Consider the following 25,575-nt stretch of genomic DNA (forward strand, 5'->3'; position numbering starts at 1 on the left):
TGGTAGATCATGTGAGTCCCGGGCGCGGGTCACGGGAACGCTGCCGGGCTGCCGGCTGTTCTTGTGGAGTTTGGTCCTCAGTGGGCCATGGCCAACGTTTCTAAGAAAGTGTCTTGGTCCGGCCGAGATCGCGATGACGAGGAGGGGGCGCCGCTGCTTCGAAGGACGGGGCAACCTGACGAGGAGACGCCGCTGCTGAACGGAGCCGGGCCGGGCGCGCGCCAGGTGAGGCCCGCGGGCCGGAGATGCGGCCGCCGGGATCGCTAAGCTGGTCTTCAGTGTGCTGGCCGGGCCCAGAGGGAGGCCACAGCGTTCTCCTCTATTTTTTTTTTTTTTTTTGAATTCTGGAAAACTTATTTTGGATAGTTTCGCACCCATAAGCCTCTTCCTTTCTTCCCCTTTGAACCCCTTCTTCCCATCTCGTCCCCACCAAGTGGCTACACCATCAGAAAAAAATGATACCCTCTCCTCCAGCAACCATTGTCATTGACTTTTCAGCAAGAGATCCTAAGACTTTAACGTTGTTGTTGTGGTTTCTTTTGTTTTTTTTTTTTTTGTTTGTTTGTTTTTTTGGTTGATTTTTTTTTTTTAACTTTTTGTGGCGAGGCTCGAGCCCAGGGTATACACATGCTAGGCAAGCATACGACCTCAGGTCTGCTCCCCCAGCCCTTAGCGTTTCAAGATACAGTCTCACAGTAAGACCACGGCTAGCAATGAATTCATAATTCCGCCTCATTTCCCCAAGAACTTGGAAGGCCTGGACTACACGCCTGGCAGGTTTCACAGACAGCTTAAATGGCAGTGCGTTTTCAGTGAAAGTGTCTGCCTCCTTTCTCATAGGAGCAATTCCAAACATTTGGGGCACAATTGGAATGACAAGTGTTTCCACTCATTTTCTCTTGCTACCTAATTGAAGATAGAATATGCAGCCAGACAGGATAAGCAACAAGTCAGAGGCCAGAGTGTGCTCAGCACCCAAAACAGTTTGTGCCTTTAGATGCATAGCGTTTGAAAAAGGGTACAGGTTTGTTGGCTCGCCTGCTTTTGCTTCTCTTGCCTGTGTGCATCATGTTAGCTTTGAGTCAGTTACTTATGTCAATTCCTTGATGTTAGTCTGTTTTATATCCGCCCTCTACCCTTCCTCCTTCTGATTTTAGAGGTGTCTGGCAAACACTCCTGCTATTTTAGAGGCTAAGAAGAACACAAGATCAGGCAGCTGCATGAAAACTTACATATGGGCTTTGCTATAGACCCTTGAAGGTGCTTAGGACAATGAGAGTCAAAAGTCAGTTTCTCGTTGCTGGGAAGCAGCTCAACTCCCTTTGAAGTGACATGTACTTGCAAATCTGGTCTGCAGCAGCAACCTGAAATGACTTGAGGAAGGTGATAGGGCTATGTCTGCCTTCCTAGGGTGTTTCTGGGAGGTGTGAATTGTTATTGTAAAGAAAGTAACCTCTTGGTGAGGGGGCTGTTGCTTCAAAGAGAACCCAAGTTCAGGTCCCGGCACCCGGGTCCTGTGGCTCAACCTCCTGTAACTGTAGCTCCAGGTGATCTGACCACCTTTTCTTCTCCTGGCTTCCACCAGAGTAACACCATGCTCAAGCACTCGCGCATGTCTCTCTGCAAAAAGAAAGTAATTTTATGTTGGAAACTGATTTTAAGAGAGGGAAGAATTTGGAAACTAACAGAAGTTGAGTTTGGGCTGAATGGCTGTGGATTTTGTTTTTATTTGGTTTTGCTTTTCTTTGCAAATAGACATAAGAGTAAAGAATGAGGTGATCTTTCCCCTAAACACCATTATCGTTTCAAAGCTGCAGTTAATACAATTGATTGGTTGCTGTTAAACAATTTAAAAAAAAATAGTTGTGCACCTGCCCCATTGTGGGTTCCCTGTTCTGTGTGCAGGTCACTGAGGTGCATAGGACAGTTTCCTTCCCTCTGGGAACAGGCTCAACACCTTGCTGGTTTTGTGTGAGGAACCCCATAGGAATATGTGCAATGAGCACTTTTGTGCTCTGTGTAAATTGTGCAAAGTCTTCAGACAAACAGAGCAACACGACAGAGAGTATATGGGTGGGATGTGGTACGAGGTGTAGGAGTCTTGTTCAGTCACTTGAGTTGACTTGAGTGTGACTAGGTCTAGGAGAGGCATACAGGAGGCTTGGGACTCCAGTGCTAAGGGATCCTTGCCTGCTTAGGCGGGTTGAACAGGCATTGGCTACAGCTTGGGAACTCTCTGTACTGAGCACCAAACCAGCCAGAATTTCCAGCAGGATCTGAGGCCTGCTGATGCCAGTTTTCTCATCTGTAAAAAGTTAACGAATGTGTAACACTGGGCAAGCCTGTTAGAAAACAGGCTCTCAATGGAGACTAGTCATCAACAGCAAGGGTCTGGAGACACAGAGTGCTTGCCTAGCATCAGTGAAGCCCTGGGTTCAGCCTCCAGCACCACATAAAACTGAATGTGGTGGTAAATGCCTATAATTGGGCATGCAGGTGGTGAGAACAGGCGAATCGGAAGTCAGAAGTCTGATTTTGAGGTCAAGCTGAACTAGATGAAACCCTGTCTCAAGACAAAACAAAACAAAACACACAAATAAAAACCCTATGAAACTAATGGAAATTCATCTTTGCACTTGACATTTGGCCATGGCCCCTCTTCAGCTGAATGACTTGTTGGTGTTGCTTTTCTCAGGGAAAGTCTGGGCAATAGGCAGGCTCGTAGTTAAGCATGGGTTGCCCTGGAGCTGCAGCAGGAGTCTAAGCTAGTCTTTGGAAATAAAAAGGGGAGCATAGTCAGGTGACCCTAGGCACTGCGCATGAGCTCATTATCCTGGCTACCTCCTGAGCTGCTGGGGTTTGTTGCAGCATCTCCAGGGTTGGGTGGAAGCAGTGTTGCCACCCAGCCAGGCGGAAGCTGGCCAAGCCATGTAGTAGCTGCTGAAGGCAGGACAGGCTGGGCCCTGTTTAAAGCTCAGGCCCTGTGGCACTACCTGGAGGCCAAGTCTTTGGTCCTTTTCTTAGGTGTAGGGTGATAGAGGAACAGAGAGAGGGTGAGGTCAGCCTGCAAGTCATAGTCATGTGTGTGGGCAACAGGAAGTAGAGTTTTCTGTGAAGCTGTTTGATCTTAGAGCAAATGGTGGAGAGGTGGCAGTGTGTGTTTGCAGTCTTTTTTTTTTTTTTTAAGATTTTTTTATATATTATATATAAGTACACTGTAGCTGTCTTCAGACACCCCAGAAGAGGGCATCAGATCCCATTACAGATGGTTGTGAGTCACCATGTGGTTGCTGGGATTTGAACTCAGGACCTCTGGAAGAGCAGTCAGTGCTCTTAACCACTGAGCCATCTCTCCAGCCCTGTTTGCAGTCTTTTTAAATGCAGGGCATTCTTACAGGCCCATTTTGGGGATCGCCACCAGAGACGCCTCCTCCCTCAGCAGAGGAGGGACCTCAGGTGAGTGTGAAGCTGTCCTGTCCTGTCCTGACACCACAGACCATAGCTGCTGGGTAGGACAGGAAACCTGTGGCCAGCGGACAGCTTCAGGGATGGGTCCTCTGACTGTCCCAGTACCCCCTGACCCCCCTCCTGTTGCTTCTCAGTCTCAGGAATTTTTCCTCCTCTCTCAGCTCATACCCAAGCCTCAGCCCAACGGTGTAGTGAGCTGAAGGGCAGGGTCCTCAGCCTCCAGGCAGCCATACAGGGCCATGTCCACCAGTCCACAGGCTCCTCCCTATGTCCCACACCTCCCTGTTCTGGGTTGCTTTGTTGTAGACCCTCTGGCTACTACGTCTTGGGCCTGTCTCTCTTTCCAGTTTTTTGTCACCTTTGTCACATTTTTTTTTTTTTTTTTTTTTTGGTTCTTTTTTTCGGAGCTGGGGACCGAACCCAGGGCCTTGTGCTTCCTAGGCAAGCGCTCTACCACTGAGCTAAATCCCCAACCCCCACCTTTGTCACATTTATTTGCACTTTTTTTTTTTTTTTTTGATGTCCCTGCTGCAACAGTCTGGGTTTCTGTGGTGTTTAGCATGGAGCCTGGCACGTGGCAGCTGCTCGTGGAGGTGGAATGTAGAGCTGGTGGGTATGCAACAGTGAGCAACTTAAGAATAATTGCTGTGTGCGGTGGTGCACACCTTTAATCCCAGCGTTCAGGGAGCAGAGGCAGGTGGATCTCTGAGTTCGAGGCCAGCCTGGTCTATATAATGAGTTCCAGGACAGCCAGGGCTATGCAAAGAAATCCTGTCTTTAAAAAAATTATTAAAAATATAAAATTAGGGTGTCCCCTCAGTGTGAGAGTGCTGTCTTCCAGCTCTGGTTCCAATGGAACTGGAGGTTGCTGCTGCTGCTACCTGGACCTTGAAGGTGGCAGAATTCAGTCGTCTTCATTTCTCAAATAAAATTGGAGTGTGAGTGCATGTGTGTGTACACACAGGTGTGTACATGTATGTGTATGCCTTGTAGTAAGAGCACATGACATAAATGTGCTATCTAGTTTCACACCATTCACCCCATAATGGAGATTGAGCCCCAGGCTTCTGCGTACTAGACAGGTACTCTCACTTCCCACTCCTAAGTTTTACGTGTGGTCAGAGTGTTGGTATATATAGTGTGTAAGTCAGTATAAAGGACTCATGTTGGGCTTGAGCTCTCTGTGTAGTTGAGGCCAGGTTTTAATTCTTTTTACATGCATTTTGGGGGTGGGGGGACATGCATGTATGGAACTCTGGATCACTTGGAGTAGGTGCTTTCCTCCACTGTGTGGACTCAGGTCATCGGGTTCCGAAGGAGATGCCTTTATCCACTACGCCATCTTGCTGGCCCAGGCTTTTCCTCTTTGATCTCTTCCCTCAACCTCTAAGAATCTAGCATTTCAGGTATTTTTTGCCACCCATCTGGTGTGTGTGTGTATGTGTGTGTGAGTGTGTGTGTGAGTGTGTGAGTGTGTGTGTGTGTGTGTGTGTGTGTATGTGTGTGTGTGTTTTATATTTGTTGTTGTTGAGATAGGATTTCTCTGTGTAACCCTGGCTTTCCTAGAACTCCCTCTGTAGACCAGGATGGCCTCAAACTCAGAGATCTGCCTCCTGGGTGCTGGGATTGAAGGCGTACACCACCTTGACTTGCCCATCTGGTATATTCTTAGTGTTGGGCAATTAGTCTCCAGAACTTCTTCATCTTGTAAAACAGAAACTGTGACTAAAACTGTCCCCCAACTTTTCTTGCTTTCTTCCTCCTTCCCCTGGCCACCTCCTCTTACTTTCTGTCTTTATGGATATAAGCATACTAAGGAGGCTGGCCTCACAGCCTTACAGCTGAGGATCTTGAACCATTGCAGGGTGGGGAAGTAGTGGAGGCAGGATATCACCACACAGCTCTGACTGGTCTGGAATACACTATGAAGACCAGGCTGGCTTACATGTATGTATGGGCACCGCATGTATGCCGAGTGTAGGCAGAAGCCAGGGGCATGTTAGATCTCGTAAAACTAGAGTTATTGGTGGTATGAGCTGCCATGTGGGTGCTGGGAATCAAACCCTAGGTCCTCTGGAAGAGCAGCTGGTGTTCTTAACCACTGAGCCATCCCTCCAGTTCTGACCTCGAGCTTTTGATTCCTCTCTTTCCACCTGGCTTATGCAATACTGAAGATTAAACCTAAGCCTTCCTGTATGCTAGACAAGCTCTCTCCCAGCCAAGCCATACCCTCAGGCCCCTTATATTTGTCTCTCTTGTGACCGGCTTCTGCACATTGTCTATAAGGTTTATCCACATTATAGCAGGCATTACTGCCTTAGTATGTCTGTTTTATGTCTATGGACAAGTGGGTAAATAATGCTTTTGTGATTATGAGTGATGTCTCTTGGAGATCCCACTTTCTGATCTTTTGGGTTTTTACTGAGATGTGGAACAGATGGTGGTGGTATGATGATGATGATGATGATGATGATGATGATGATGATGATGGTGGTGGTGATGTTGTTGTATGGGAGGGTTTGTGTGTGTGTGTGATTAGTATATTTGGGAGAGGGGTGTATGTGGTGTGTATGGGTGAGAGGTTAATATGTATGGGAAAGGGATATATGTGGTGTATATATGCATACACACAAGCAAATGCAGAGTCCAGAGGAAGACATTGGGTATCCCACTCTATCACTACTTTGTTCCTTTAAGACTCTCACTGAACCTGAAGCTACCTCAAGCTCCATAGATCCTCTTGTGTCTACAGACACACAGGTAGCCAGCTTTTTCCCATGAGTGCTGAAATCTGAACTCAAGCCCACAAACCTGTGTAGCAAGTGCTAATCCACTGAGCCATTTCTTCAGCCCCGATTTTCTAACCCCCTCTCTCCCCCATAGCTAGACAGTAGCATCTCAATGGAGTCTAGAGCACCTCTCTGTATATTGATCAGCCACTTCTCTGTGTTTGGGGTGGGGAGGGATCAGCCCAGAGCCTTTTTCTTCTGGTCACTTTTGTATATCTGGGTGCTTTGTAACTGTCTGCTTTCTGCCTGTCAGTCATTCTCAATACTATGATGGCATTTATCCTGTTTTGAAAGTTATATTTTCAGTCTGTTGGTTTGTGGGAAATTTTGTTTTATGTAACTTTGAAATAATTATAGATTCCCAGAAATTACAAAACTAGTCCTGAGCAGGCCTGTGTTCTCAACCAGTTCCTCTAGGGTGGTATGTTGAGTAATTGTAGCTCAGTACAAGGGCACCGAGTTTGCCAGCTGTGCAATGTGTGTAAACCCATGGGAGCCTCTGTTAGTCAGACACAGCTCTGAGCCCTCTGCAGCTCCTTCGCTGCTAAGGGAGGTCCAGCACCTGTGCTCCACTATAGCCAGGATTGTGGGGTCCAGCACCTGTGCTCCACTGTAGCCCGGATTGTCCTGCTGTCACACATTACTCTGTCAGCCTGATTTTCTGTTCTGCCTGCTGTTGCTTTTTCATGGATGTGGGTCCCTGCTCACCAAGGATAGTGTATGAACAAGTACTGTCATGTGACCCATAGCTGGCCCTTCTCCTGTCATCCTCTCAAACTGTTGAGGTTCCATTTTCTTAGGCCTTGTGGGTTTGACTCTGGGTACTTACGGTACAGTGAAATAATTGTTGATGGCCTTGGTTTTGTCTAGACCATCTGTGATAGGTGAAACAGCCTGGCCACCTCCCCTTCTCTCTGCATGGCTGGCCTTGGAGCTTCCTCTGTCTTCCACACTTTGTTTTTATCACAGCTACTCTGCTTTGAACAAAGGGCCACACAGCTTTTGCTCAGCTCAGAGGTTGGCCTTCCCCTCACCAGCATTTCTGAAAACACTCAAGAAACAGTTGAAACTGAACATTAAGTACGACCCCCAACTCATCTACCTCCCCGTTACTAGGCAGGCATGGCTTTTTCAGGTTGGAGGCTTACAATCAAGGCAGTGTCCTTAAAAAAGGATGCTAGCAGCCCTACACTTGGGCTGATCTGCAAGGACTTCACAACTCTTATCTACTCAACTCTTCCACACAGCTCTGCTTGGGAGGCCTGTATTAGCATGCTTGAAGCAGATAGAGGCCTGGAGAAGCAGACTAGACATGGCTTTGTAGAGATGTGGCAGGCAGGAGAAGAAATAAAGTTTCATGCACTGGACACATTCTGTGGCCTGTGGCCCTGGTGCAGGATCATGCTCTCTCTCATATGACAGACAGAGTGGTGTACGAGGGTGAGGAAAGCCAGGCTTTCTGTCCTGTGCTGGACTTCTCAGGGACAGGCTATGCATGTCAGGAGCAGACCTGGGTTCCAGCAACCACGGAGGGCAGAGTGTGAGGGTGGGAATGAGAATGAGTAGTGCCCTCATCTGATGCCCGCCATCATGGTCTCTTCTGTTTATAGTCTCATTCTGCACTTTTCCGAATTGGACAGATGAACAACGTGGAGCTGGATGATGAACTCCTGGACCCGGTGAGTGGTGTGATGTTCTCTGCTCCCACTGAGCTGACCTTCACTGAGTGAAGGAAAGAGGAAGGGTAGCATGGTTGGCAGATAGCAGGACTCCCAGAGAGGGCACACAGAATATCCATGTGTCCTCTCAGGCCAGGTGACCAGCAACTGTGAAGAGGCAGAAGCACTGTGGAGGAAGCCACACAGTACAGAGACCTTTGTCAGGAGCTTAGTGTGACAGTGGCCAAGTGAGCTGAGGACTCTAGGAATAGGTGAGATGGGTTTTGGGGATGAGGAATCCTCAGGCTTAGAGAAAAGCCATTTTCTCTGGCCATGGGGTAGATTCTGGTGTCCCTAAAACAAGCTCTCCAGGGGCTCTTACAGAGGATCCAATGTTCATGTCAGATGGCCTACAACTGCCTGCACTTGTAGTTCCCAGGGATCCAGCACCCTGTTTTGACCTCCATAAGTACCTGTACTCACAGGCACATACATACCTACACTTAACAAAAAATAAATCTTGAAAAAACAAACAAGGGAATGTTTCCTTAGCCACCCCTTCCCCCCTGGAATTTGTGTGCTGTCTACTGTGGTTTTATTTGTCCCTAAGGGTAATGATATAGAGTGGTCTCACATGCCTCAGAGGCCAGAGGCATTGGGCCCCCATGGGGCAGAGTTACAGCTGTGATAAGTCATACCATATGGATCCCTAGGAACCAAACTTGGGTCTTCTGCTAGAACACTCAGCCTCTGAGCCATCCCTGCAGACCTATGTCAGCTTCTTTAGTTCTTTTCTGTTACTCTAGGGTTTTGTTTTTCCCAGGACTGGGGTAGGAGCTAAAGCCTGTGCCTTCAGCACGAGCTCTGTCCTTTCTTGGTTTTATTGCCTTGCTTGCATAACCCAGCTGGCCTTGAATTTCCCATCCCCTTGAACCTGCCTCCTAAGTGCTAGGATTATAGGCGTGCTCCACCACACCCAGCTTTGTTGAGTGTTTATAATGGTTTTTCCCGGTTTTGTTTTTTAAGACAGGGTTTCTCTGTGTAGCCATGGCTGTCCTGGAGCTCTCTCTGTAGACAAGGCTGGCCTGGAACTTATAGATCCCCTTATCTCTGCCTACCAAGTGCTGAGATTAAAGACAGGCACCAACACTGCCTGACTATACTGCTTTTTCTGTGTCTTTAAAATTGTCTGTGGACTTTTCCCTTCATCTTGACATAGTGTATCGGTTGATTTCTAGGGTGTTAAACTAACCTTGTTCTCCTGAAACAAACCTAAGGTATCTGAAGGGGATGATGCTTTGTAAATTTCTGTGCCTTCCCAGCCTTGTGTGTCAGATAACCCAGAGCTCTGGGATTTGAGACTGTTTTTTTCTTCCACAGGAAGTGGACCCTCCTCACACCTTCCCCAAGGAGATTCCACACAACGAGAAGCTCCTCTCCCTCAAGTATGAGGTGGGTTCTTTTTTTTTTTTTTTTTTTTTTTTTCTTTTCTATTTTTCGGAGCTAGGGATCGAACCCAGGGCCTTGCGCTTGCTAGGCAAGCGCTCTACCACTGAGCTAAATCCCCAACCCTGAGGTGGGTTTTTTATTCTTCCTCCTGGGCTCAAGCCCTATCCTTTCCAGCCCTCTTCCCTTTCCATTGGCTACACTTGCCCAGTTCCCTGGGTCAGTAATTGAGTTTCTTGTGCCCTGGTCTGTGCAGAGCCTGGACTATGACAATAGTGAGAATCAGCTCTTCCTGGAGGAGGAAAGACGAATCAACCACACGGTGAGCAGAGTGAGCCAATGGCTTGTTAGGTTGGTGCCGGCTTGTTGGGCTAGGCAGTATCCCCATTTCATCTCCCTCTTTTTTCTCCCCCGAGCTTGGATTCTACACCCAGCATTTGCTTTCATAGTTTGTGTATTGGAGGATGAGGCTCTGAACATGGGACCCCTCTCACCAGATACTGGAAACTGTGAGGGAGGGATGTAATCATGGCCAATAAGGTTGTTCTGCAGATGATAGACAGTTTTTCAAATACTAGTGGCTGGTTGTGAATTTCTAGGGAATGTTTCTTACCTCCTTGGAACTTCTTGTGGCCTTCCATGGTCATTGAAGCATTGGCTGGAGGCTGCTTTTGGCAGATTTGGGGCGTAAGCAAAACTTTGTACTACGTGTGGTGGCAGCCCTTGAATCTGCCAGCACCAGGGCAGGTTCCTGGATGCAGTGCTCCCTTTGACTCTGCCCCATTCCCCATCCCTATCTAGGCTTTCCGGACAGTGGAGATCAAGCGCTGGGTTATCTGTGCCCTCATTGGAATCCTCACAGGCCTAGTAGCCTGCTTCATTGACATTGTAGTGGAGAACCTGGCAGGCCTCAAGTACCGAGTCATCAAGGACAGTATCCTCCAAAGACACTGTGTATGGGGCATGTGGGAGGAGGGTTCACAGCAGATCCCAGGCATGTGTCTTCACAGGCAGGCAGTAAAGAACAGAACAGGGGTTGGGGATTTAGCTCAGTGGTAGAGCACTTGCCTAGCAACCACAAGGCCCTGGGTTCGGTCCCCAGCTCCGAAAGAAAAAAAAAAAAAAAGAACAGAACAGGCCGGACTCCTAGACATCACCTACCATATGTGCGCAGCATTCAGCATGTGTGTGGCGTATTCCTCGCCAGGCTGTGAGAAGTCTGTAGGTTTTCCACTCAGCACCATGGCCTGCTAGCTACTCAGTAGTTGTGCTGGCCCAGGTCATGAGATGATCTGGCCAGAATGCCTGGCCACAGAGTGAGACATGTAGGGCAGATGTGTGCTCCCGAAGTGCATCGGTGTCTGTCCTTGACCATCCCTGAGACATCGACAAGTTCACAGAGAAGGGCGGCCTGTCCTTCTCCCTCCTGCTGTGGGCCACACTGAACTCTGCCTTCGTGCTCGTGGGGTCTGTGATTGTGGCCTTCATAGAGGTAAAGTCATGTGTAGGAGAGTGGGTACCCCAGATCAAGGGTGGGCATGGGGTCTTGGTGAAAGCATGGGCTCCTCTAGCTTTCCCATCATGAGCCCCTGTTAACCTGTGATAGTGGAGGCTTTCTGCCAGAGAGAATCACAGTGTGATATGAATGGGAAATGTTTGGTCAGAACCGAAAACACTGCAACTTCCTCAGCTTACTCCTACTAGTACAGTATTTAATCCAATAGTATAACTCCCAACCTATCTCTTGGCTGCCCAATTCATATCCAGACCATAGGTATATCACGCCTACCCCATATTTATATAGATCTAGATCTCTCAGGGCCTTCACATAGCTAGATAAAGAGTTATTCCAGGGCTTGAGGGTTCCAGCAATGTGGGCAATTCATGCAGAGATCCATGCATAGGGAATAGCATGACCAGCCACTCTCTAGGAGACTATACTCTTTTTTTTTTTTTTTTTCTTTTTTTTTTTTCGGAGCTGGGGACCGAACCCAGGGCCTTGCGCTGAGACTATACTCTTAACCCACAGGTGGTTCCTCCAAAGCCCCCAGGAGTCCGCCTTTCTTCTAGGTTCCTCTTTGATCCTTGTCTTCTTTGTGGGGGTAATAAAGGAGGAAAAGACAGCATCTAGAACCTGCTATGTATCCATAGTGTGCAGCTCTCCATAGATAGGAAGTGTTAGTTCCTGCTTAGTACATGATGAGTGTCCTGTTCATCCTGGAATGTCCCTTCACCCAGCTCACTTGGGGACACATGACCATCAGACTTTTCCCTTAACCCTTCCCACACTCCCACAAGGTTTCCTCAGGGATTGCTGTATTCCTGGCTGGGGGTAGGGAAGGACCTCTACCTCCCTGACATGAAGCCTTCCCTGTGCCTGCTCTTGTGGTTGTAGAGGCTGCATCCTCTTACTCTCCCTGCTCATTGGCACCCCTGTCTTTCCAGCCAGTTGCTGCTGGCAGCGGAATCCCTCAGATCAAGTGCTTCCTCAATGGGGTGAAGATCCCCCACGTGGTGCGGCTCAAGGTGAGGTGTGCAGTGAAACGGGGCAGAGCATGGGATTTCTGATTGTTGTCTCTGTAAGTCTGTCTTTGCCTTTGCTTGACCCTCCACACCTGGCACAAGTCATGTGCACACCAGCTGTTACGTGTGCACTGACAACAGGCTGTGCATCTGCAAATGGCAATAAGAAATGCAGGAGCATAAATGCTGTGACTGCAGCCATGCAGTACATGTCTGTAACTCGGGACTGTGCGACCCTGAGTATTTATTTTATAGCTAGACAGGTTGAGCTACGGTGGGAGATGGCCCACCTTTCCTTCCTTCCCTGTTTTCAAAGTTTTCTCTCACACTCGTAGTGCACAATCTTGGCATCATCCTAATGCCACAGAGGCTAGACAGTTGTCACCACAGTCTATTACTACTGTTTGTTTTTGTAAGACCAGCCTTTCTGTCCGAGTCTGGCCAGATACTGCCTCCTGTCCCCATCTCAGAGGGCAGGTAGACATTGGCTTCCTTTGAGGGACTTCCTTGCCTGATTCTCTGTGGCCTCCTCTGGGATGTTCCTGGGCCTGGTGCCCTGTAGCCAAGGAAAGCATGGCCACACTCTAGAAATGGAAAGTCCCATGCTGTTGCTCTACTGTAGAAGAGGGTGAACATGATGCTTCCTCACAGCGCTGATTTGTTACTGAACTTTGTGAACAATCTGGAATGTTTTGCTAAATACCTTTGGATTTAGGAGACTTCCTCAGAGCCTGTGTTGAGAGCATGCTGTCCTTCCCAGTTGCCCCCTTCTCTCTGCACCAGGGCCCATGTGCCAGGGAAGGCATTATAAGTTTGATAATTTTTTTTATATTGTTTATGGGCTCAGATAATAAAGTCAGCTTTTGCTCACCCTTGACCTGCCTGATCACCCACCAGGCTCACACAGTTCAGGAGAGTCATAGTCTCTCAGTCCCCACCTTCATGGTTCCTGACCTGATGGGGGGATGAATACTCGGGTGTCCTTGAAGTAGGTGCTTGCACCTGTGTGTTCATGTGGAGACTGTGTTGGGCCTAGGGCAGAGATCTAGTCCTGGGCAGGGTTGAGCTTCCTCCCTCTGACCCTCCAGGAATACATCAACTCTGAGTTCCTCGAGGGGCTGTGGAGCAGGAGCCCTGAGGACTGCCCTAGCATTTGTGGTGTGGCTGGGTGATGAGTGGGAGTTCTCACTTGAGCACTCAGCAGCAGTGCTGGCCTTCCTTGAGCCCCCTGTGGCTAGGCATGTACAACAGGATTACTCAAACTCTGTATCTTCCTTTTCCAGACGCTGGTGATCAAGGTGTCTGGCGTGATTCTGTCTGTGGTAGGGGGACTGGCTGTGGGAAAGGTAACAACAGAATGAGTGACACTGGTCCCTCCTGAGTCTGAGTTCCTGTCATTTGACACCATGCGTGGCCTCTAAGTACTGATTGCTTTGTGCTCCAGGAAGGGCCAATGATCCACTCAGGATCCGTGATTGCTGCAGGGATTTCACAGGGAAGGTCGACGTCACTCAAGCGAGATTTTAAGGTGAGTCCTTACACACACACTCGTGGACTAAGGATTCACAGCTGTGTTTCAGCTGAGTCTTCATCCAGACCTCTGGGTCTCCCTCAACATCCAATTCCTGTTACTGTCTCTAAGTCTAAGGGCAGTCTGGCCTGATCCCAGTCCAGGTGGTTAACAGACTACGTGGCGTCTCCATGGTCAGTTCCTAGGGTGCTGGTGTAATTCTGTTGAATCTCTGACCAGCTTCTCAGAATACTCGAAGGAGGTCTGAGCTGTAAATGGCTCCGCAGACACATGGTATAATTTTGTTATGTTTCCCACTGTTACCAGCAGTGAGGTAGGCATTACACTAAACTTTTATGCTGATAAATATGAAACTGTCTTTTGAAACAGGGTTACACTGTCTAGCCAGGCTGGCCTTGAACTTAGGATTCTGTCTCAGGGCTTCTGAGAGCTGAGATGCCAGGGATGTACCACCAAGCCTGCTGAACAATCCTTGTTAAAATTTTTCCACTCATTGGGCTTTCTTCAGTTACCAGGGTAGAGCTGGAACAAGAAGGTCATAGAGTTCTTGCATGCATGGAGAGGTTCAGTCTCTGTCACAAGTGGAATCCTGTGGTTCTCAGCTGTGGGTACATGGGAGTGCCAGCTCTCCTGTTATCTGTCACTGTAACATTGCTCTCTGTGAATCCAGTAGCTATTGCTGTGATGATAATGATGTGATTATCTAGAAAACTGCTCGATGCCTGATTATCTAGAAAAAAATGTCCCTTCTTTGGCCTGTTTGATGGGACCTGTTTCCAACTTCCCCTCTGTGATAAGCAGCCCCTCAGCCTCCCACAACACCCTCTGTCTTCTCTTTCAGATCTTTGAATATTTCCGCAGAGATACAGAGAAGCGGGATTTTGTCTCAGCTGGAGCTGCAGCTGGAGTGTCTGCTGCGTTTGGAGCACCTGTGGGTAAGGAGGGCCAGGTCCACCTCATCTCTGGCTATGCCCTCAGGTGTTTTGTGGATGCCCAGGATGGTGAAGCAGGGCTTTCTTATAGGCCTGGTTCTGAGGTTTGCAGACAAGTGCCTGGTGAGGGTGTGGGCAGTGTCTTACAGATACCAGCTGTGGCCTGCTTCCACTTACAGCATGCCTGTATCTTGGCCTTAGTTTCCTGGTGCCTCTGTTGGGCGATGGCAGTGGATAAGCTGCCCTATGACCTTGGTGGCACTTTAGCCCTGCTATTTGCCTTCCAGGTGGGGTCCTGTTCAGCCTGGAAGAGGGCGCCTCCTTCTGGAATCAGTTCCTGACATGGAGAATTGTAAGTGGCCAGGGTGACCACGCTTCTTCCTCCCTTGAGAACTCTTTATATTCAGCCCATCCTTTTGTGTTGTAGAGTCCCTCGGTGGGTCCAGCAGCACTACGCCTGTCCTAGGTGTTCTTGCCAGCCTTGGTGGCTCCTAGGAACCCCAGAAACATTACCTTCTCTTAATGTCCTTCATTGACTTGTGTATAGAGCTGCAGCCCCACTTGGCTCCAGACCCTTTCCTTTTGTCTTAGATGGGTATCCAGACACACAGCTTTTCAAATGACAGAAGTCCCTATCTCCGTGCCTGCTTCTGGCATTCAGAGGAGAGTGTTCTATATTACTCTTAGAATCTAGGTGGACCAAATGTGGCTTTGAGGGTGCTGGGTGGGCCAAGTAGAGCTCTGAGGACACTGAATACTGAGTAGGCTGGACTGGACTCTGAGGGTACTGGGTACACCAGGCAAATCTCTAAGACTCTGGCTTCTCTCTGCAACAGTTCTTTGCTTCCATGATTTCGACCTTTACACTGAATTTTGTTCTGAGCATCTACCATGGAAACATGTGGGACCTGTCCAGCCCTGGCCTCATAAATTTTGGAAGATTCGACTCAGAGGTAGTTTGCCAGCTACATAGTTCCAACTTGCCCTTTCTGCTGCCACCTTAGAACCCCATTAGGATAAAGCTGAGACTTGAATATGGCTATGGGAAGATAGAGTTCTAAGGAGGGATGTTGAACTCTTACTTGTCAGTTCCAGCGCTCTGCAGTGCTCTGAGCATGTGCCCAAGGACCTGCTCCAGCTATAAATGTTGCAGTATGAGATGGCTGCACAAGCCACTCAACCCAGCTCAGCCATAAAGGGCCAGGGGGCATAAGGTCTTCTCAAAGACCATTTACCTCACCCATGAAACCTATTTGGTTCTGACAAAAGTGCTAGAAGGTTCTGTACATGTAGGCAGAGTTCCTGCCCAGTCCTAAAATTTAAGCAGCCATTTCTCAAAGCCTTTGCTTTCTCCCCTCTGCACAGAAAATGGCCTACACAATCCATGAGATTCCTGTCTTCATCGCCATGGGTGTGGTGGGTAAGGCCCCTCCCTGTAGCATGGACCAGAGGGAACCTTTTGGCAAGGGTGGACTCCCAACTCCAAAGTGGTGCAGGTCTGCAGGTGCCTTGGTCAAGATCTCCACTCCTCACCTCTAGGCATCACACTGCTGGCGTTACTGTGCAGATGCATGCATGGGCAGGCACCTTAGAAAGGCCCCAGAGCTTTAATTCTACTTTGTAAAGCTCCAGACTTAGATTCAGATTCCCTGAGGGGTAGGGGGTCTTTACAACATCTACAGAGTGAGGATTATTTCTTATCCAAAATACTCAGGGCCTGAAGTGGTTCATATTTCTATTGTTTTTCTTCCCCTGGAATTTAGAACATTTACATAGATATAAATGAGATTTTTGGGGAAGGGGCCCTAGCCTTAAAGGAGCCCATCAGTTTACACTACACCTTATACCTGAAGGTCATGTCCATGCTCAGAGGTTGAAGGTCTGGGTTCTGAGTGAGGTGTACCAGCCATGCTGCAGTGCACAAAGCTGAGTGGAGGGCAAAGCAGCCTTAGTGACAAGTGCCTGTGAAGCCATTAGACAGCCCACCTCACCAGGGCCTCCCCACTTCTGGGAGCTTCGCTATCCTCCCTGTCAAACTAACATTAGTCTCCTCTCTGGTTGCAGGTGGCATTCTTGGAGCCGTGTTCAATGCCTTGAATTACTGGCTAACTATGTTTCGAATCAGGTGAGAACCCTGCTTTGTATACCAGATTGACAGGTACAGCCCCACTGTGTACAGGAAATGGACAAATTGTGGAGGCCTTGTCAGTGAGGGCCCTTCCCTAAAGGTCTGTCCAGCTGCTCAGGACAGGTGTGGCCTCTGGGAGAGGGACAAGTAAGTGCAAGTGAGGCACCCCCCTGAGAAATGTTCCTTGGGTCCTGGTCTGAAAGTTAGCAGATAAAATTTGTCACAGAGAACAAAGTCCTGGGTAAATTAGATGCTGCCCACCTTCTGCCTGGGGTGCCAACCCTTTTATTAGAAGAGAAGCAATCAAGTTGTTTGGGAAGGTCTTGGGCTCATGGTGCATCTACCTGTGTTTTGCACTGGTATCAGCTGCTATGTTGGTGTAGCAGGGTGAGTCAATACAAAGACGTCTATGGTCAGGGGGAGAAAGATAACCCAGGAGTCTGGGCTGATTGATCATTAAACCTGTATTGTGTTCCCATCAATGGGTTCTGGGTCAGGTTTCCCTGGCAACTGCCAGGGGCAGAGCAGGTGAGTGAGTCTACTATCCCTGGCCATCCCTGCAGCAAAGTCCACTTTGGTCTCTAGGTACATCCACCGGCCCTGCCTCCAAGTGATTGAGGCCATGCTGGTGGCAGCTGTCACAGCCACAGTTGCATTTGTCTTGATTTACTCGTCTCGAGATTGCCAGCCCCTGCAGGGGAGCTCCATGTCCTACCCACTCCAGGTAGGCATAGGCTTTGGGCTGGCTCTGTGAGCAGGGCCAACTGCAGAGTTCTCGTTTCCCAGAGGTAACAATGCTAGCAGGCCCTTGCTCTGTACATAGGGTCCCATGGAAAGCTGAGGCTGTCTGTCAAGTGCCTGGGGAATGGCTCCTAGACCGATCTCACCAAAGTCCTTTCCAGACACCCCCTGAAGAGGGTTTTAGAATGAGGCTCAGTATAGATAAGAGAGGAACGTACCTGTAATCATACAGAAACCCCCAAGCAAGAGCTGCCTCTCTCTGGCAAGCAAATGATGTGTCCCTCCATGTAAGATAATAGTGCTGAGCTGAGAAGACTGGGCCTACTGGTTCCCAGGGCCAGGGTCCCACTGTCCATCCTGAAGCTCCTAGGTTCTTGTTCCTGTTCCTTTTGGATGGTGGGGACAGATGGACCTCCATTTCCCAGAGAGGTGGTCATGCCAGTGAAACCCTGTCTGAACTTAACCCCGGGCTGTGCTCTGAGCCCAGATCCTGTCTGCTGCTCTCTAGACTCAGGGTACGTGAGAGCACTCAGCGGCACAGCATCCACCCTGTGGCCATCTCTCCCCCTGTGTCCTTTCTCTCAACTCTGCAGCTCTTCTGTGCAGATGGCGAATACAACTCAATGGCCGCAGCCTTCTTTAACACCCCTGAGAAGAGCGTCGTCAGCCTGTTCCACGACCCACCAGGTACGTGCAGTCAGCGAGCTGCAGCTTCCTGTGGGCAGTGGACAAGTTCTTGGCTCAGAGGTCACTGCCCTGGGGTAAGGCATCGTCTCTGGTATGGTGAGGTGTGCTGGAGTGCAGGAACCAGCATTGCAGAGTAGGAGACATGCACTGTGCAGGATGGCCAGGTTCTGTGGTACCTGGTGGCCAAGCACCTGAAGAGGGAGGGACTGGCTGAGCTCCCCACCCTTGCCTTTTCTCCCTAAGGATAGCCATCTTTCTCTCCAGTAGAAAACCTAGCTTGATGACTCCAAGCCAGGCCCTTCTGGCTTCAGCCATGCCCTGGTAGTGCCTAGAGCTAAGCCCTACACACTGGGCCCAAGCAGAGCCGAGCATCGTTGGGCCTGTGTCCTCTGGCTATGCTGTTTAGTTTGCTTTCTGTTGTTGATGGAACGACCAAAACCAACAGGTTGTATAGTCCCATCTTTGAGGAAGCTGAGGCAGGAACTGAAGCAGAAGCCATGACGGAACATTGATTTCTGGCTTGCTCAGCCATCTTCCTTACAGCCCAGGTCCACCTGCCCAGGGATGGTACAGCCCACAGTGTGCTGGATCCTCGCACTTCAACTAGCAATCAGGGAAACGCCCCGACAGACATGCCCACGCCTGGAGGCAGTTCCTTAGTTCATAAGTATATCAGATTAACAACTGAAGTTAACCATGACATACACCCTACTAATGGGGAGAGTTGTTTATAATCGTGTTCTGTCATTCCTTGTGTGGGGGATTGTCCATAGGAAAGGTCTGTGTAAGTTAATGGATAAATTGCCATAGAATAAGCCAGTGGCCTTACACATGTGGGCCTCTGCCCTTACTGACTTATTCCTGCTGATGTCAGTAACCTGAGCCATGGTTAGCCACACAGACTGATGGTACACAGACAGAGTTCAGCTGAGCTAGAAGTCTGCTGTTGCCCTCAGGAGGATGGGCTTCCTCTTTGTGCTGGAGAACAGCCTCTACATGGCACAGGACACATTGACTTCAGGCTGTTGCTCATTCTGGGGAGTTTGGTGTTAGCATTATGGGCCCTGAATTTGACACCTGTGCTGCCACCTTGAGGTCACCTTGCTGTACTTCCTCACCATCATTTCTGATGGGACCTACGCTTCACCTGGAGAAGCTGAGAATACAGAACTTTCTAGGGATCACTGGGAATCTGGGTTCTGGTGGCTTGGTTCTCAGGATGGGAATACAAGGCAGGCAGAAAATCCCTGCACAGGCCTGAGCTCCAGCTGTAGCCAATGACCTTCCTTTCCCCTAGGCTCCTATAATCCCATGACTCTCGGCCTGTTCACCCTGGTCTACTTCTTCCTGGCCTGCTGGACCTATGGCCTCACAGTATCTGCTGGTGTCTTCATCCCATCCCTGCTCATTGGGGCTGCCTGGGGCCGACTCTTTGGCATCTCCATGTCCTACCTCACAGGAGCAGCGGTGAGTTGGGGGAAGCATGCCAGAGCTCTACTACGCAAACATTCCTGGTGGCCTTAGGTCTGGGGACCACCACAGCCACCTGAAGCTCGGATGCCGTGGAATAGCCATATGACGTAACTGGAGCCATGTCCGGGAGGACAGTGAGAACAGGAAAAGGAGCCCGGGTCTGTCTAGCGCTGGCCTCAGCCCTTCCTCTCACCAGCTGCTGGGTGGTTTGATCTGTGTGTGTTTTCTCACTTCAGTGTGAGTAAAATTGACAAGTTATTCTGGGCAGTGGTAGCATGGCTTTAGTCCCAGCACTCAGGAGGCAGGGGCAGGTGGATCTCTGTGAGTTTGAGGCCAGCCTGGTCTACAGAGTGAGTTCTAGGATACCCAGGGCTACACAGAGACACCCTATCTCAGAAAACAAAAAAGAAAAGGGAGGAAAATTAAAAAAAAAAAAAAAAAGGAAAGGAAATAGAAAAAAACCAGATCGACAAATGGCAGAAGGGATAGCACAGGAAGCCTGTAGCTGCCCCTCCCTGTCCTCAGGCTCAGGTATCTGTCCAGATCTGCTTTGGTTGGGTTCTAACTTCTGAAATGTGGTTCTTAAGAATGATTACTGTAAGCATAAACAGTTCTGAGCATTAGCATTAGCCACCATCCCTTCCAGCTTTAGTGTCTGCTCCTCACGTAGAATGGAGTAGTATTGACAGTCGCTCCCATTTCCCCTTCTCAGTTCTGTTAGTCTCTACTTCCCTGCTGTCTTTGGGCTCATCTGCTGCCAACATTTCCTAGGGCACACAGTGCACACCATCGTGTGTCTGCAATTTCTAACTGAATGTGATGTGCATTGTCCCATCTGTATTGTGACATGTTCTAGGCTCTTTTTCTTCACAGCTGAATGTCTCTTTCCTTGGGTGATTCAGTGTGTCCTCATGGACATGGGCAATGGCACCTCAGGCACTTTTGCCTGCTGTCCTCACTCTATGTAGGTTCCTCGGAGAAGCACAGCCTTCACAACTCATGGGCATGGGCAGGAGGTGTAGTCTGTGTACCTTGTCCCTATACATGGCCCACCTAGCTAGAGTGTTGGCCTACTGGTTGTAGCAGAGGGTACTGGAGTGGAATGTCCCGTGTGGATCACTATGCCCAAGCTCATCTTCACTAGTATGCCCTGGCAGACTGGGTGGGGATGGCCACTGTCTCTGAGATTCACCCATGTTGCCTCCCACAGATCTGGGCAGATCCGGGTAAATACGCCCTGATGGGAGCTGCTGCTCAGCTTGGTAAGCCCCAGCTCTTGCTCTTGCCTTCGTTGGTGAGTTAGCCTCACCCTGCTTACCCATGTGTATTCCGTCATAGCTACCCTTTGCCATTTCTGTGAGCAGAATTGTAAGTGAGGCAGGTGAGGTTATCAGTCCCATAGCATGGCCAAGTGGCAGAGGTTAGGCCCAAGGTTTAGCATCCTTGCCTCTGGGGTCTGGAAGGATGGGTGGGTAAAAAGGCTGCAGCTATGGCAGAGCTAGGGACTGTGTTGAGAGGGATAGGGGCTTATTTACTCCCACAGGTGGGATCGTGAGGATGACCCTTAGCCTGACAGTCATCATGATGGAGGCCACCAGCAACGTGACCTACGGTTTTCCCATCATGTTGGTGCTGATGACTGCCAAGATTGTGGGTGATGTCTTCATTGAGGTGCGCAGCTTGAGGGGGTGGTTTGTCCTCTGCTTACCCTGCATATTGTCCTTGTAGCCTGGCACTGGGATTTAAGGGGCTTACAACAGCTACAGAAGGACCCCTGGGCAATACCCTGAATCATGACTCTGTATCCAGGGCCTCTATGACATGCACATCCAGCTGCAAAGTGTGCCCTTCCTACACTGGGAAGCCCCGGTCACCTCACATTCGCTCACTGCCAGGTATGGCCAGCTGACCTGTTAAGCTTTTGGGTTCCTGGGGGCAGTGGGTGGATGTGGGCAGAGAAAACACTGAATGCTTGTGGAGAGCCCAGATCCCAGCATTCCTACTGTGGCCATCCATGATTGGTCTCCCAGTGCTTGGTAAAGTCTCTGGCATGGAAATGGGGGTGTTGGGGTCCCAAGTCTGACAGCTTCATGTCGGTCAGGTATTCACATGGTGCAAAAGCTCTTTTTTTTTTTTTTTTTTTTGGTTCTTTTTTTCGGAGCTGGGGACCGAACCCAGGGCCTTGCGCTTCCCAGGCAAGCGCTCTACCACTGAGCTAAATCCCCAACCCCGCAAAAGCTCATAAAGAAGAGCTCTGACAGCTTGTGGTGTTAATATAACTGAGACAGTCCTTGGGTCGGGCCTCTTGGCAGGGAAGTAATGAGCACGCCTGTGACCTGCCTGAGGAGGAGAGAGAAGGTTGGCATCATCGTGGATGTCCTAAGTGACACAGCGTCTAATCACAATGGGTTCCCTGTGGTGGAGGATGTAGGAGACACCCAGGTACTGTGGGTACCTCTCTGAATGTCAGCTCCATTTTATCTCGTGCCCGTGAGCAGCACATGTCGGGGATGGGGTGGGGGGCGGGCATTATGTAGTTCACCTGAACAAGGAACTTTTAAGATTTTACCTTTATTCTACTTACGTGCTCTGCCTGCATGTATGCATGTGTACCACGTGCATAACTGGTACCTGCAGAAGCTACAAGAGCTCTCCTTGGAATTGGCAATATAGATGGTGTAAGCTGTAATGTAGGTGCTTGGAATCAAGCCTGGGTCTTTTGCAAAAGCATCGAGTGCTCTTAACCACTGACCCATTTCTCCAGCTCTTGAACAGAAAATCTTGTGTTCCATGTAGAGTAATAAAGTCCTCTCTTAGCTGGACTGTCCCATGCAGACTACAGGCCTTCTGTGATTCTAACTGGACTTCTTAGTCATGGTGTTGGTGACTGTGACACGTGTCCAAAGGTACTGGTGAGGTGTGAGGCCAGCTGATGTTGACGCCTTTTGCTCAGGTCTTACCCTGCTAAGATTGTTGGACACAGGCACTGATGGCTTGAAAGAATGTGGGGAACACACTTAGGTTACACCTTGCCACCTGTTGATCCCATTCTCAGCATGGAAGCCATCCTCTGCTGGAAGGCTTAGCCCTATGTCAGATACTTTAGGGATTAGCAGCATTGTGTGTGAGAGATGCCCACTTCAACGCCATGCCTGGAGGTGACTGTTAAACAGCAGACATGGGCCAATGGGGAATTTGAACAGAATAGGGTTGGCCAAAGTTTCCCACTGCAGTCTCAGGCCTCTGACTCTTTCCTCTCCTGCAGCCAGCCAGACTCCAAGGCCTAATCCTGCGTTCCCAGCTCATCGTGCTCCTGAAGCACAAGGTACCCCTGGCAGGCAGGCCCTGGGTGGGAGTGTCCTGGGCAGCATCTTTCACAGTGGCAGACATATAACTGGCTGCTACCTGCAGGTGTTTGTGGAGAGGTCCAACATGGGTTTGGTGCAGCGGAGACTGAGGCTGAAAGACTTTCGCGATGCCTACCCACGCTTCCCCCCAATCCAGTCCATCCACGTATCCCAGGATGAGCGGGAGTGCACCATGGACCTTTCTGAGTTCATGAACCCTTCTCCCTACACTGTGCCACAGGTACTTATTGACCCAAAGGACTTGAAAGCAGGGCTTGGGTATGGTTGATACCTTGTATCCTTTGAAAAGGTGGTAAGGAACCTCTGGACTCTGGAGTGATTGCTGCAGACAGAGGAGGCCTTCAAGGATGGCGCAAGTAGGGCTTGCGTCCTGCGATGGGTCATCAGACCAGAATGTATTAGGAACAGCCTGAGAAAAGTTGGGCGTCAAGTGGTAGTGAGCCTCAGAGATCCCTATCAGCGGCCCACAGGGCCTTAGAGTCAGGCATGGAGGGGAAGGACGGCTCAGTACCCTTGAGATGCTTGGTTGAGGGGTTTGAGTCTTCCCACAGTGGTACAGTGGGCTAAAGGCAGTTGATTACCTTGCAGGAGGCATCTCTTCCTCGAGTGTTCAAGCTGTTCCGGGCTCTGGGCCTGAGGCACCTGGTCGTAGTAGACAACCACAATCAGGTGAGACTGATTCTGTCCTGCCGGAGATTGCTGGAGCTGGCTCACTCTGCTTCCTGTAGTCTTGCTAAGTTGTGGGTGGACATGGGGTCTTGTCTGTCTCAGGACGGTAAGCCTTGGGACCTAACCTGTTATTGTACACCTACTTAGAACTAGTATGTGGAGTATGCCACCACATGGAGTAGTTCTTTTGACCCTATGGGGACTCTATGACCTGGTATTTTTCTTGCAGGTGGTCGGGCTGGTGACCAGGAAGGACCTAGCAAGATACCGCCTAGGAAAAGGAGGCCTAGAAGAGCTTTCACTGGCCCAGACGTGAGGGCTGGCCCCCACCCTTGGGCAGCGGCACCCCGGCCCCTCTGCACCTCCTCCCAGGGTCCCTGGTCTCAGCCAAAGCCTTGCCCTGGGCAGTGCAGCAACAGGAGCAAATGCCCTCCCCGGGCTTGGCTGGTGTGGGGCCCAGACCCTTTGTCCTGGGCAGTTGGTTTACATCATCAGCATTTCCCTATTCCCTGAACCTGCAGTCCTCAGACTTGTCCCACTCCTGGGTCCCTTCTCCCAGGATGTAAAGTGTGTTTTCACACCCCTTGTGGCTCACTTCTGAGAGCCAATAGAGACTCGTGTATGTGAGAGAGACAGACAGACAGACAGGCAAGCAGCAGGCGAGAGCTACTATTTACTGCTGTTTTTGCTCTGCCTCTGAGCACCTATCCTGTGTCTGTACTGCTCAAAACAGCCAGGGGCTTCAGCAGAAAGGGTGTGAGGAGCTATGCAGCCTGGAGCAGGCTCTGTCAGGGAACCCACGTGTGCCCCACATGCCGTCTGTGTCTTTGTCCAGAAGACAGGGACTGGTTCTATGCCTGGGGCTTGTGATCTGAAGATCACATGAAGACTGAATTGGAATTCACCAACATCTGCCCTAGGCTTTCAGACCTGGGGCCCATGGCACTGGACTATAGCCAGAAGGCAGGTCTTTTTGCAGCACTTAGGTCCCTGGTGTCCATAGTGTCTTGCTTATTACTGTACTATGTACACCCTTGGGAAATGGCCTCCCAGGACCAGGCCATTCCAGGGTGGCCCTACAATGGATGGACCTGTGAGCACCAGAGCCGAGGAACCTCACCCTTAAGCCCTGTATTGTCAAAGCTGGCTCCACTGGACCAAGCCGAACCTGATGTCTCCCCTGGGACGCTTTGTAAAGCTAGTTGCAGTGTCTCTGGCACTAGTCTGTTACAAGGCCACACAGCTTTGGACAGCTGGCAGCTCCTGCCCTTCAGTTGTCCCTCCAGAAGAGTGGCTCTTCCTTCCATGAGGAGATGGGCTAACTATGTTGAGTCTGAAATGAGAAACGAGAGATCTCTGTTCTCTGCCTTGGGCTCAGCATTCTGGGGAGTCAGGCACTCAGCATGGTGATAAGCAAGTACAAATGGCACCTTCTACAAACAGTCGCTGCTCTCTGTGTTGGGCAGTGGTGCAGTCCATGAAGAGTATGGCAGCCAGCCCAGGACCCAGTGGGAGGGCCATGCAGGGACTCTGGCCTTCTCATCCCATCACAGACTTGCTCTCAGGCTCACTGCAGAGCATGGGTTCTGTGACCTGTGTCCTGTCCTCAAGCCTGGGCTCTTCAAGAAGTTAAAACTGGCCCACCTGGTGGGTAGGTCCAAGTGACAACGCCAGGAGTGCTCTGGATTGGGAAGGGCCATGCCTAAGTTGGACCCAAGGGATGTAAAACACGGCACAGGATCTCAGACTTGGTACCAAAAAAGCATGTGCAATCTGTCCACAGCCTGTGTGTTGACTACTTGTTGAAATGATATTTTTGGATATATTAGGTTAAATAAAACAATCAAAGTTTGGCTCTCCACATATTCTTATTTTGGCTCTTGGGAAGGCTGAAATCCCAGCAGCCTACATCACCCTCTGGCATCACCCTCTGTATCCGTCTCATTTGGCTAGGACCCTTGCCTTCTGCTCTGTGTGACTCAAGCCTGTGCTGATTCCTGGACCACCTCTCCACCATGCCCATAACCCAGTAGCCCCAGAGCCAGAGGAGGCTTTCCAGCAAGGGGCATGCTTCATTGTCCCCCCCCAAATCCTTCTGGGGACCAGAAGTTAGGGAGTCCACAGGACAGGGCAGATGAGAGCTCAAGTTCCATTGGCAGTTG

The 25,575-nt window shown here is 49.9% G+C and overlaps 1 protein-coding gene across 2 annotated transcripts; it reads left to right on the forward strand.

The window, feature by feature from the left end:
• The first annotated feature begins 20 nt into the window (after positions 1–20).
• On the forward strand, positions 21–25,274 carry Clcn7 (Cl-/H+ antiporter 7). Of its 2 annotated transcripts, NM_031568.2 has the most exons (25): positions 21–225; positions 7,868–7,936; positions 9,296–9,367; positions 9,618–9,683; positions 10,163–10,295; positions 10,744–10,853; positions 11,807–11,887; positions 13,168–13,230; positions 13,329–13,412; positions 14,257–14,350; positions 14,635–14,699; positions 15,184–15,300; positions 15,713–15,767; positions 16,412–16,472; positions 17,061–17,199; positions 17,810–17,903; positions 19,201–19,370; positions 20,587–20,638; positions 20,920–21,047; positions 21,186–21,271; positions 21,689–21,818; positions 22,642–22,701; positions 22,788–22,964; positions 23,333–23,413; positions 23,643–23,999. In NM_031568.2, exons 1-25 carry the CDS (start codon positions 88–90, stop codon positions 23,727–23,729), a joined length of 2,412 nt encoding a protein of 803 aa, NP_113756.1. In that variant the 5' UTR covers positions 21–87; the 3' UTR covers positions 23,730–23,999. The 2 variants fall into 2 exon arrangements, with proteins under 2 accessions (NP_113756.1, XP_087427192.1); XM_087571066.1 differs by lacking the exons at positions 21–225; positions 7,868–7,936; positions 9,296–9,367; ... (2 more) ...; positions 10,744–10,853; positions 11,807–11,887 and having other exon boundaries at positions 13,182–13,230; positions 13,307–13,412; positions 23,643–25,274.
• Positions 25,275–25,575: the final 301 nt, after the last annotated feature.

The sequence above is a fragment of the Rattus norvegicus genome, chromosome 10 (genome assembly GCF_021556685.1).
Source record: "Rattus norvegicus strain SHRSP/BbbUtx chromosome 10, alternate assembly SHRSP_T2T, whole genome shotgun sequence".
In the NCBI taxonomy this organism is placed as follows: Eukaryota; Metazoa; Chordata; class Mammalia; order Rodentia; family Muridae; genus Rattus; species Rattus norvegicus.

Bases quoted from the DNA above. Each gene is read 5' to 3' on its own strand.
- Clcn7 (NM_031568.2), top strand. From the start codon at position 88: ATGGCCAACGTTTCTAAGAAAGTGTCTTGGTCCGGCCGAGATCGCGAT. The intron at 14,700-15,183 runs GTAAGTGGCCAG...TCTCTGCAACAG, and splicing joins AGTTCCTGACATGGAGAATT to TTCTTTGCTTCCATGATTTC. The intron at 15,301-15,712 runs GTAGTTTGCCAG...CCCTCTGCACAG, and splicing joins TTGGAAGATTCGACTCAGAG to AAAATGGCCTACACAATCCA.